This window comes from Tympanuchus pallidicinctus, unplaced genomic scaffold (assembly GCF_026119805.1).
Source record: "Tympanuchus pallidicinctus isolate F22 unplaced genomic scaffold, pur_lepc_1.0 scaffold8, whole genome shotgun sequence".
Lineage (NCBI taxonomy): Eukaryota > Metazoa > Chordata > Aves > Galliformes > Phasianidae > Tympanuchus > Tympanuchus pallidicinctus.
The window spans coordinates 28,300,338-28,313,356 of NW_026294802.1; the positions used below are offsets into that span (position 1 = coordinate 28,300,338).

The 13,019-nt window shown below is 39.6% G+C and overlaps 1 protein-coding gene across 2 annotated transcripts in view; it reads left to right on the top strand.

Moving 5' to 3' along the window:
• Nucleotides 1-13,019, top strand: part of PTPRB (protein tyrosine phosphatase receptor type B) — a 66,047-nt gene that overhangs the window by 30,852 nt on the left and 22,176 nt on the right. For both annotated transcript variants that reach the window (XM_052668993.1, XM_052668994.1), the window contains 11 exons: nt 522-782; nt 2,800-3,066; nt 4,325-4,588; nt 5,525-5,788; nt 6,749-7,012; nt 7,677-7,940; nt 8,692-8,961; nt 9,584-9,847; nt 10,729-10,992; nt 11,248-11,529; nt 12,712-12,990. In XM_052668993.1, the coding sequence (XP_052524953.1) occupies nt 522-782; nt 2,800-3,066; nt 4,325-4,588; nt 5,525-5,788; nt 6,749-7,012; nt 7,677-7,940; nt 8,692-8,961; nt 9,584-9,847; nt 10,729-10,992; nt 11,248-11,529; nt 12,712-12,990 (2,943 nt within the window). The remainder of the gene's footprint in view (nt 1-521; nt 783-2,799; nt 3,067-4,324; nt 4,589-5,524; nt 5,789-6,748; nt 7,013-7,676; nt 7,941-8,691; nt 8,962-9,583; nt 9,848-10,728; nt 10,993-11,247; nt 11,530-12,711; nt 12,991-13,019) is intronic.

Consider the following 13,019-nt stretch of genomic DNA (forward strand, 5'->3'; position numbering starts at 1 on the left):
ACGTATGCACACTTAACAAATTCACTGCAGAAAGGTCAATTTCTTCTTCTATACAACTGTAAGTTTGAAGTCACTCCCAACTTCACTGAGATACAAACTAGCATAGAATCAATGTCACTCTGACCCTGTAATTTACATCCTTGTTTGTCACGGCTAAATTGACCTAGATGTGTTTTATGGTACGAAAGTTTTATAGCCTGGTCTAACATCCGTGGTTCCAGAGCAGACTTACTGACTTCACTGAATTCACACTATAATATATATCCTAGCATAAGTTTAAACCTTTAAGCCTTAGAATTGCATCCATAATGCATTGCTGAAATCTGCTGCCACAGCCCGTTGCTGAAAGAACAGCACATATACTGTATTTGTAAAGACAGGTTTCCTAAGAAAGGTAAAGAATCTCCTCTTCATTAATTCTATTACTGTTACATTTCTAGATTGATTCTTTACAGCAGCTTCAGATATGTACATATGTTTACTACAAGGCATGTTCTTTTGATATTTATGTACTTCTGCAGCTCCAGAGCCTGTTCTCCAGCTGCGTGTAAAGCATGCTAATGAATCTTCGCTTAGTGTCATGTGGGTGACCCCTGTTGCAGAATGGGACAGCTATGTGGTTTCACTGGGAGACAGAGATCTTACTGTCATAAAAAAAGGGCTTGGAAAAGAAGCTAAAGAATTTACTTTCAACGAGTTGGTACCTGGAAGAAGATACACAGCAACAATCACTACCATCAGTGGGATCTTAAGTAATTGGACTTCAGTGGAAGGAAGAACAGGTACTGTCCTGCCGATCTATTTTGGTCTTTACTTCTGTTAACTTTCATCTGCTTTGATTGCCTTGTAGTGAACTGGATGAATTCAGTGTCTAAATATCAAAACTCTTCATGTTTGCTTTTTCAGCAGAAGAGCTACGTCTCTAGTCTCTCATTCTGACTCCTGGATATCTTGCAGTATTTATTTAAAGTTTTGGGAAAATAGATATGTAATTTCTGGCAAAACTGTTCTCTGAAATATTATGTCATATCAGATCAATCTACATTAACAAAAGATTCCATATAAGAAGAACAATGTTCACTGCATATCTTAAGGAAGGTCACTTCCTTGATTGAAAGCATGCATCATCTGGAAAAATACCCTGAAGGAAAATGTTGATTTAGGGGGAACATTCCAAGGTTGACAGACAAAAAGCATATGTGACCTTGGAAAGATATTTTGATTCTCTCCGCTCATCTAATTCCAAACTCCGTATCTGTTACTTAGAATGATGACTGTGACACAAGTGAAGTCCCATTCCCACCCCCTCCAGGGTGCTAATTTTGTGCACGTGTGGAAGTTTTAAACCATATGTGTTCCTTTGCTCTGCTTGACTTATGCATTCTCCAGTGATAACAAAGTCTTAAAATATTGTTTTGGTCTGGCAAAGCCCAAGAGAAAGCAAGCTGCTGGTATATGAATCTAATCATGCCTACAACTTGATATGGTCCTTACTGAAGTGTTGCAACTCCTTCCAATTCCTTAAGAGTTTGACTTAAAGTTTAATTTCTCTGGTATGTGATTGAATAGCTGGGGCTATACTTCATTCTGCCTAACGCCCCTTTAAACAGCCTGTTTAAGCATAGAGGTTACAGTGTACCACTTCACTAATGCAAATCAGTGCCTGAAAACACATCGCACAGGGGTGATGTGTCAGGATTACATTCAAAGCAATAAAGGAGGAACATCAGTGAATTTAAATACAGTTCTCAACAAGCATTCCAGGCCTCTGAATCTTCTTCTCAGTGGGACAAACTGCTTGACTTTCAAAGTAATGCTCTAAATGTGTCATAATAGGTCTTACATAGGTTGGTCAGCTTTTGGTGAAGCCTGAGATAATGATAAAAGTATCTTTAGCAGAGAAATCTGTCACTTCTGTATTTTGTTGGATCTCATTATGTTGTTGTGACAGTGTTAGAAAAAAAGTGGGGCTTCTGTTTCCAGTTTATTGGCCTGTTTTTCAGCTGTGCGCCTGATTTTCTAGTTTTTATTGATGATAGCTAATCCAGTATACTTCATATGCAAAAAGGCTGATATGAAACAAGAAGCTTACAATCATATTTTCCGAAGCAAAAGGACTTTTTATTTCAGTTATAATTGGTCATATAAGCAGAAGTAACAGTATTTTGAGGAGAATTTCTGCTAAATATTTCTTTCTGTACTTCTTTTTTCCTTTATGATCTGAGTTATATATTAAATAAAAGTCTTGTTTGTTTAAAGCTATAATCTTGTAAATTTCTGGCATAAAGAGTAAAACAAAACCCTCTATCTCATTACCCCATGAAATGAAAGAATCTTGACACAGAGTTCTTTGAAGTACAGATGACTGTCTGAGGCATTCATCAAATTGGTTTGCCATTTAATAGGAGTAAGAGATGAAGACTAGGAGGGCAAGAGGAGAATGAAAGGCTGTATTTGAAATTATCTTCACAAAAACAAATGATTTCCTAAATCGATGGCTTTTGTTTAATGGCCTTTATAACATGCTGCCTCTTCCAGATCTCTGATCTTGAGACATTTAGGTCTGACTAAGAAAAGCTGTCCTGAAGCCTGAGAGACATTTCTGTGCCATAGTTTCCCTCAGACGACATCCCATCAGACAGGAAGCAGTCTACAGGTTATTTTTAGTCCTGTTGAGTCTGGCTACGAATTGGAAAGTTCTTTTAATGTACTTCCTCATTCTGACTAAATTTGGGTTATTTGGAGGTGAGTGTTTTATTTTGTTTCTCTTCAGTAACATAATGACATTTTGCTCTGCAGTGCCAGCCCAAGTGACCGGTCTGACTGTGGCAAATCAGGGATCAACCAACAGCTTGTTCACCAACTGGACAAAAGCACTGGGAGATGTAGATTCATATCAAGTACTACTGATTCATGAGAATGTTGTCATTAAGAATGAAACTGTTCCCAGTGAAACCAATGAATACCACTTCTATCCCCTGAAACCTGGAGGACTCTACTCAGTTGTTGTCACCACTGTCAGCGGGGGGATATCTTCAAGACAAACAATTGCAGAGGGGAGAACAGGTAAAAAAGAAATACACCAGCAAGTCTTCTTAAATTTTTCGAAAGCAAATTTATTGAAGAGAATGGTCTTCCAGCTAAGCCACTGGACTGCAGCTTCAGAAATACATGGGTTTCAATACATGCTGCCTGTGTGTACACTCAGACGTTGTGGATCCAGATTCAGGTTATATTACTTTGTGGAGCTATCTGCTCTGCCTACAGTAGGAACTCTCTACAGCAGGACCATTCTGTATCCCAGAAAAAATATGCCATGCTTGCGATGTACAGCTGTGGTGGGTGGATTGCTCCTTGGAAGGGCCTTTCTTGTTGTACTGACTATGTAGCAGTACAGGACGATTTGTGGCATGCAAATTAGCTGCCTGAAGGTGGTGGGATGAATTTGGATCTGAGTCTTATGACCTGTTCTTTTCCTCTAACATTAAAGAATGTCCACCAGTGATACTTACTGTTTATGAGGCCCTGCTACGCAGCATGGGATGGATTTTATTATTGCATCAGATTCTGTATGTTTAATAATCTGTGAAATGTAGTAGTAGTTCTTTGGATACTGAATGGAGGGTGCAATTTCACCCTTTATGTAGTAAAGTCAAGGCATCTGTAGTTTGTTCCAGTGTTCTCCTTGAAGATAACTATCTTCAAGTAGAAAGAAAAATAAAAACCATTGGAGAAGAATAACATTGAAAGACTTTAAAATATATATATATACTCTGTGAAATCTAATAATTTTGACTACCATAGCTGACAACCAGCTTCTCTACTGGGGTCAGTTCAGTATATCAGAGTCCACTGAAGATAAAGCAGTTACTTATGGTGTAAGCCTGTCTCTGTAATAACTCTTGATAGTTCTGTACCTGAAACTGATGGAAGTTCCGGCTGCATGGAGACTTTCAACTCACCTTGTTTGCTTGAAAAACAAATTGCATTCATATTTTGGCCACTAGGCGTCAGAGAACTCATTGTAAATGAAACACATTCATACTCTAAACAAGTATCAGTAGTTATTGCTGCTAGTGATGAATGGCACTTTCATAAGTTATGTCATCTTGTGGAATTTTGGAAGTGTTGGGATGGTGCCACCAAAGACTTCCCTCAGTGTTCAAAACAGCAGATGACTGCTTGTGAGTGGGAATCAGTGCATAGCTAGTCCTCAGATTCCCAGGTGGCTTATTTTGCAGGGTTGTGTTCCAGGCATCCTCACCAATAAGAATTGACTAATTAAAGCTCTTCTGTTTTGTTTTCTTTCCTTTGTGTTGCACAGTTCCTTCCAGTGTGACTGGAGTAACAGTAAATAATTCAGGTCGCAGTGACTACCTCAGTGTTTCTTGGCTGCCAGCTTCTGGAGATGTAGACAGTTACTTGGTAACACTCTCTCATGATGACCATATTATTCAGACTCTCACCATTTCCAAGTCTCTCAGTGAGTGCTCTTTCAGCAGCCTTACTCCCGGGACACTTTATAACGTGATGATAACCACGAAGAGTGGGAAGTATGAAAATTATTCCTTCGGCCAGGAACGAACAGGTAAATAGAGCCTTTAAGTAAATCCAGTCACCACAACAACTTTGGGTAGCCATTATTAGTAATACACAAATATCTGTCAGTGTATGATTAGGGGCTGGGGAATCAAACCACAAAATTACAACTTTACTGACTGTCTTAATCTTATTGTCCCTATTGCTGCTTTTTGTCATACAGAATGATCTTAGTGTGAATAGAAGTTGAGTGTCAGATCAGAAATCATGTATGTTATGTCTCAAGTGCATTTTCTTGCTCTTAAGTCTTCTACCTGACTCTTGAAATGCGTTCTGCAGAACATCTCCCAGATAAGTTATGCAGATGCTGAAAGCAAGGAATAGGAACTAACTACTGAAATGTTAGTATGGTGTCACATAAATGAGTAACATCCATGTTATTTCCATGTTGTTTTTGACTGTGCAATGCTCAGAGAAATTTCAGAGAAGGGTGACCATAATGATGGAAAACTTTTCAAAACTTCCTCAAAGATGAAGACTGGGACTTTATACTTTGTAAACCAGTAGAATAAAGGAAGCATGGTAAGGAGTGTTAAAATCACAAAGACTACTAAGTTAGTGCAGTAAGTGCTATTTTAGCTTTCTCACAACATAAGTGAAAATCCAAGCGACAACCATATAAATGAGGAGAAGCAAATTCAGTGTCAATGTGTGGAACTCTGCTGTAAGCAAAACTGACACAGCTGTTCGCTAAGACTGAAAATTGGAAAAGGAGACCATTGACATACGATGTGAACCAGACTGGAAACTGTCCAGTTATGATTTTAGAAGGTTAGAGTATTGCTTAAATCCGTGTTGTGGGCATTGTGCAACTTCCTTGGAAATGTCTGGTAATTACCACGAATATAATCCACTACAGAGACTCCTTTTACTTACAGAAGTGACTGCTTTCTGAATCTTTAATTTTGTTTCTTTTTCCTTTCAGTTCCTTCGGGTGTTCAAGGACTTACTGTCAGCAATTCAGCCAGAAGTGACTATTTGAAGGTGTCTTGGCTACATGCCTCTGGATCTTTTGATAGTTATGAAGTGATCATCAAGAACAACAATGATTTCATCCAAACAAAAAGTGTCCCAAAGGATGAAAATGAATGTGTATTCACCAATCTGGTCCCAGGGAGGCAGTACAGTGTCACAGTCAGCACAAGAAGTGGAAAATACGAAACCAGTGAGAGGGTTTTTGGCAGAACAAGTAAGTAAATATCCCAGAAGCATCCTGAGATCTTAAGAATTTTCTTTTATTTACCATAAAAAATTTTTTTTTTGTTCTTAAAATTTTTGCATTGTTTTAACGTAGGAAGAATCTTGAATGTGACTCTTTGAATTTGTGTCATTCTAAAGATGAAAACCAATGTTAGAGATGTGAAAAGTGGAAAAAAAATAAAAAGATCTGTGCTGTGAGCTTGGAAAGCTAAATCTTGAAACGTGGAAAACTGAGAAACAGAGTTGTACAGATTTCCACATCAGCTTAGGACGTATTCATGAGCTAAGTCAGAATGTACAAGATGGATTTTTTCTTGTCATGGTAATGTAAGAGGAAAAAGGTACACCTTACTTTTCCCAAGTTCCCCCATGATCTGGAATTGTTGGATAGTGTGGGGCATGAGTGGTAAGGTGGCTGGTTGTGAGCCAGTAGGTATCTAGGTGCAGCCTGACTGTCTTAACCTAGTGATACAAGTAAGCTAATGAGCCATGCTAAGACACACAAGTTTATTAACATAGATGCACTGCTGGGCAAGAATAACTGACCTGCATCTGGCAGGAGTCAGGAACTGCACAGCGTGGTGCTGCATCAAAGCTTTCCTTAGATCTCCACTAGCTGAGAACTCTTTGCACCGTGTTTGCTGTACATAAGGATGCTTCTCAAGTTCTTTTGGCAGTGCAAACTCTGTGCCAGCTCCATTATTTGTTTGTGAGTTTGTTTTAAAGAGGATAGATTGTGGGCTCCCTTTTCTGAAAGGGGACCTTTCAGTGTTGTAGATAGTGCAGACCACAAACAACAAGCCTTTAAATTAAGTGCAATCTATTGCTTTTCCTGAGGAACTGAATGAAAAGTTTTAGCTCAGGAATATGGCCTCTGAGCTGTTATCTATTTTTTGTTATGATGTTTTAAGAAGTACTGAGAAGTTTTCCTTTCTTTTCACCTATTCAGTGCCGGAGTCGGTGAAGGAACTGACTCTTAGTAACAGAAGCACAGAAGATCTGCAGGTAACCTGGTCGAAGGCTGAGGGTGATGTTGATAAATATGAGATTCAGCTCCTCTACAATGATATGAAGATCTTCCCACCCATTTTCCTTGGGAACACCATCGAGGAGTGTTGGTTCACAGCTCTGACTCCAGGACGTCTGTACAAAATTCTTGTCTTGACAATCAGTGGAGATGCACAACGTGCTACTTTCATAGAAGGCCTGACAAGTAAGAAGGAATGTGGTATTTAGAACTTGTGTTGGGACTTTTCTAGCAGAAAAATGATGCACAGAGAATCAAGGCTGAACCATGATCTTATTTGAGCTCCTGTAACACATCATGAACACGGGAGATCTCACTGAAAACCACACCAGTACATCAGTATTGAAATGTCAGTGTTAGGGTTTCTTTTATTCTCATGCATGCCAGTTGTTTGCTTAGTATCTCTAGCTAAATCAATTAAGCTGTTTTACACCTCTGTTTACCTACCTACAATGCGTAGGTGAGATTTTAACTGCAAAATGGCTAACTAATTAAATGTACACAAGGGGCTTTGATTTTCCTGAAGGTCTGTGAAGTATCATTGTAAAAACAGGGAGCTTATCCATTTAAAGGAATGTTAAAACACTTTCTTTTCTTTTTGACCTACTTAATTTTTTTTTACTATTGCTATAAACACATGGAGTTGCTTTTCTGTGACATCACAGTCCTACACAAATATTTTCAGCTTTACTTGTGTTTACCTGTGAGTGCAATTACTTGTACTCATGAACGCTCTTTGTACTCTGAAGTGTTTATTGTAGTCATAAAAAACAAAACAGGACTCAAAAACTTGAGTGAACCAGGAACTTTGTGAGCAGGTGTCTTTGTGTTCTATTTTATTTATTTTCAGTTCCAAGTGCAGTGAGAAACATACACGTTTCACCTAATGGTATGACAGACAGCCTGAAAGTGAGCTGGACACCTGGAAGTGGAGATGTTGATTCCTACACAGTGACTATATTTCAGCAAAACCATCAGCTTGATTCCAGGAGTGTCTCCAAAGATGTCTCTGAGCATACATTTCATTATTTGGAAGCTGGGGAGCAGTACCGGGTGGTGGTGCAGTCGAACAGTGGTGCCTTACACAACAGCTTAGCAGCTTCTGGGAGAACGAGTAAGTTTCTTTTGAGACGAGGAGCAAATAACTTTATATCTTTCCAGAAGCTACTTGGGTGTAATTCCATTAATGCCATTGAGAACTCTTACATGAGTAGCTTTAACTGGGTAAACGTGTGTGGGATTCAGATTCACAGCCCAAAATGTGTCTTGTTAGGAAGAACAAAATTTCATCTCTTCCCAGTCTTGTGCTTGTATCTATTCAGCATATGCATCTGCAAGATGCAAATACTGTGTGCCAGCAGTGGTCAAGATTGTTAAGACAGTATGATGCCTCGAAATTCTGCTTGTCATGGCACAAAAGCAGAGGAACAATTTGTTTTAAATCCACCTTCTCTGTTACATACCAAAATGTTTACAGTGGCCTTAACTTTTGTGCGTCAGTGGCTAGTTCATATTTCCTATTTTGTGCCACTATTTTGAACCAATTTACCACTTCTTTGTTTTTCAATTCTTTTCCATAATATCTTTCTTGTCCATTTCGGCTAGTCAGTTTTTGGTCATGCTCCATCTCACTCTTTTCATGATAATTTAAGTGTATAATTTGCTCTTTGTGCCACCTCAGATATCCATGATACTCTGATGTCTAGGAATTATTTACTTATGCAAATACGTGCACAGACACCCATCTCTTTTCTCATGAATGAACATACAAATTTTTAAAAATAATCTCTATTAATCAGTCAGAATTGTGTACTGCATGGTCCATATTTCATCTGGTAATGTTCACATTTAATTGTTGCTTCTAGTTCCCGCCTCTGTCCAGGAGTTATTAGCTGATCATGCTTACAGCAGTCATTCCTTGTTAGTAACCTGGCAGAAAGCTCCTGGTGTAGCTGAAAGATATGACATTCTGCTCTTGAATGAGCAAGGAGTCCTCCTGAGCAACAAATCAGAGCCAGCTACTGCCAAACAGCACAAATTTGAAGATTTGTTACCTGGCAAAAAGTACAAAATACATGTTTTGACAGTCAGTGGTGGACTCTTCAGTAAACAAGCAGAAACTGTTGGGCGTACAGGTAATTATAATATCTCAGTTTATTTATAGTTTCCTCGGTATGATAACATTAAATACATGAATTGTCTGTGTATCTTGATACTGAAAATCTTTTGGTAAGAGCAACTCCAGCTGCTTATGTACCGTTTTTCCTGTTACGTGCTTCATATGTGTGTCTGAAATTTGTTTGCATAAAAGGTGGACACAGTTTCACAGTAAGAATGCTATACCAAACAGTGAAGTACCTCCCTCAGTCTGTCTGTTATGGAATGACCTGAATTCTTGATTGTTATAAAATTTCTCATTCACAGTCTCTAGGCTCTTAGCACAGGTTTTGACGTGAATATGCATCTTTAAACTTTGAGCCAAGCCTTGCAGTCTTTATTCTAGAAAAGCTTTTTGTAGAAATGAAAGGACAGTTCTGTGTGAGCACAGGCCAGAGAACAGAGTGGGGAATCCAAATATTGCATTGTATTGGAGTGGCACCTCATAAATGCTCTTCCCTTGTTTCTGAAAGTTGCTGTTGACATTAACTGGCTACTTGTGGCTTAACTAAAATGTATTACAACCATGAGCAGTATTAAAGGTTCAGCTTAGTGGATAGACGCCTTGATTCTTATCCTTGCATTTATCCTTCTTTTCAGTTCCAGCAGCTGTCACAAATCTGAAGGTCACAGAGAATACCACTGACCAATTGTCCTTCAGCTGGACCACCTCACAAGGGGAGCTTGATTCGTATGACATCTTCCTGTACAACCCAGACAAGTCCCTTCACGACAGGATTTCAGGAGAGCAGCACCTTCAGCAGTGTTCATTCCAGAACTTGCGGCAAGGCAGGATGTATCGAATGGTGATTGTTACCCACAGCGGAGACCTCACTAATGAATCATCTGTCTTTGGGAGAACAGGTAAGGACATGTGAGAAAATCTGCCTCCAGTGCAGTGCTCACGAGAGCATCCATTGAGGTAGTCTGAGTGTGGTGCTCATGTAGATTAGGGCAACTGTTAGAAGTATCAATATTTTCTTACATATGAAGAGCATTAGACAGATAAGCAGAAAAATTCTGAGTGGTGTGTTTACAAAAGGAAGAATGTGGCAGAGAAGTTTGTTATCTGCACTGTACTATAGTCACCAGGTACTGAGGTCAGGAGATGGGTATCGCAGTGTGTGATGTGTGAGCTTTAAAGGAGAACACCTATCTTCTACTCAAAAAGAAATGCTGGTCTGTAAGTGGAAAAGGCGAAAAGGCAAAGAAAGTAGGATTAATAGAGTAGACTATCAGTAGTCTATCAGTGAAATAAAACTTCTTTCCCATGGTGAGTTCTGGCTGCAGCTCCACATTTTCTCAGTCACGCATGGGAAGCAGTTTCCTAAGCAGCTCTAGCAGATCTGACATCTCTGAAGCCTTTCTTTATCCTCTAAGCCACTGTATGGTAACATCTGTGCACCACTGCTGAACAGCAGCAGACTTTCTTCAGCTGCCTCAGAATTGGATGTTTCCAGATACTGACTAGGAGAAAGCTGCTCAACATTTGCAAAACCATCTGTTATGAACATTTTTACCCCTTCTGGGGACAGTGGAAGATCTAAATAAGAAAGCAAACTGTTGAGATGTACTTCTGAAGCTTCCTAGGATTTTGGCCAACTGTTCTGCCTGTCTAGATTGCTACGTGACTGTCATTACATGAAACCATTATATCTGTATCTAAGGATAAGGTCTGTTTTGTGTTGTTGCTTCTCCTCTGCAAGGATGTTCTCTGTAAATTAATATCCACCCCCTTTTTTCAGCACCAGCTCCAGTTGTTGGTCTCAAGGCGTCCAACAGAAACATGACAGACAGTCTGTGGTTCACCTGGAGTCCAGCAGCCGGAGATGTTGACTTTTATGAGTTCAATCTTTACAACCCAAATGGGACGCAGAAAGAGTCATTGCAGGGGAAAGACCTGAAAGAGTGGCATTTCCAGGGGCTTGTTCCTGGCAGAAAGTACACTCTGGTTGTGGTGACTCACAGCGGTGACCTGATCAATACAGCAAATGCTGAAGGAAGAACAGGTACGACCCAAGAGCTCTGAAATTTTTGATTAGTCATTTCTACAGGATTCATATCATTTCACAACTATGCAACAGCCATTTTCTGAGGAACAATTTGTTACAGGAGTCACTGAAGATCTAAAAGATAAAGAACATCTGAGAGGGTATTAAACCTGTGATTTTGTTCAGCACTGTTATTCACTGTGTTTCATCTTCTTTGTTTTGTGTAAAAGTTTAGTAAGAGTCAGTCTCTTATTTTATTTTATTTTTGTGTAGCACCCAGCCCTCCTAACGCTGTGTCGTTCGCTGATGTTGCAAACACTTCTCTATCAGTCACATGGCTGGGTCCTCCAGACTGGACAGACTATGATGATTTTGAGTTGCAGTGGCTCCCAAAGGATCCCCTCACAGTATTCAATCCCTACAGCAGCAGCAAATCAAAAGTACGCATCATCTATGGCCTGCGACCTGGAAGGCTCTATAAGTTCAGTGTCAGAACGGTCAGTGGTGACAGCTGGAAGACATACAGTCAGTCACAGTCTGAAAGTGTGAGAACCAGTAAGTAATTATATCCATTGCACCTTAACACTCAGCTGGAGAAGTTGCAAAGCTGTTAAATCTTACTAGTTCCTTTCACAGTCAGTAATTTCCATTAATAAATTCATGAGTGACTGGCGATGAATTCTGCTGAACTCTAAAATAATCCCTTGCTGTGTGTAAGGTCAAGTGTTTAAAGATTGAAAACAGGCATACATTTGCAAACGTCACATCCAGAGCAGAGCTGTTTGGTTACAGAGTCTGAATCAGTCAGTTTCAGGGATACAAGAAGGCTGAATAACCAAACTTCTCTGTCTATGGACAGTAGAACATTGAACTCATCAGTGTCTGAACAATTGGAGAGGATGAGTGGAACCCTGCTGTACGAGATTTAAAACTGGAAGCAGAGTATTTCGTTGTTCTGCATTTCTGGCAGTCAGTGCTTGTGGATCTTCATCAACTCTAGCTGTCTTTAGAAGCCTCAGCAGTCGACTCATTTGTAGAAGTGATCTAGAATTGTAAAAATAACAGCCATGGAAACTTTCATGTCACATGGGGTCAAATGTCACACCTATGTTTACTAAGCTAATAGCCCTTTAGACTTCATTCATTATTGTAATTAAAAATGACAACATAGTTTTGACCTGTATTTGACTGCTTAAATGTAGGTAGGTGCCCACCATCTGAAGGAGAAATCCCATTTTTGCTACATGTCATGTTCTGTGATATTCCAGTATTACATGGACAAAGCATACTTCTGTGGTATGCTTTAGCAATAAGGACACACCACGTCCTATCCAGCAAACCAGATCAGTCGTAAAATAATGGTATCGGAACTGACTGACACTGATAATCAGGTGTAACCTCCAAATAAATTGCAGCACAGTGTTAGAAATCCATTGCTTTGCAGTGTTTCTCTTAATAGTGAAAACAAACAAAATTACTTGCTGAAGTTTTAATTACTTCATTAATCTGCTGAAACCAATGTCACTAGCTCCAATTTCAGATGGCTGAAATGAATTAGCCTGCCTTGCCCAGTAATCAGGAAGTGCGCATCTGTGGGAAAGAGGAATTCTGGCTCCTGGCCTCCTGCTCTGATTATGTGGTTGATATTGAATCTAGGGATGCTACTCGGGCCACAGGGTGAGTGTTTGATGCCTGTCCCTTTTCTCACTGGTTTTAAATTTCTCCACATTTTTATAGAACCAGACAAGATTCAAAGTCTTCATTGTCGGCCCCAGACTTCTACTGCCATTGCATGTTCCTGGACTCCTCCTGATTCTGACTTTGATGGATATAGTGTTGAGTGCAAAAAACTGGACACTCGGGAAGTGGAATTTTCTAAAAGGATAGAAAAAGACAAAACTCTGCTCAATATAATGACCCTTGTTCCCCACAAGCGCTACCTGGTGTCCATCAAGGTGCATTCTGCAGATATGACAAGTGAAGTAGTTGAAGACAGCACCATCACAATGATTGACCGTAAGTGGAATGCAGAATTGCTGTGAAAG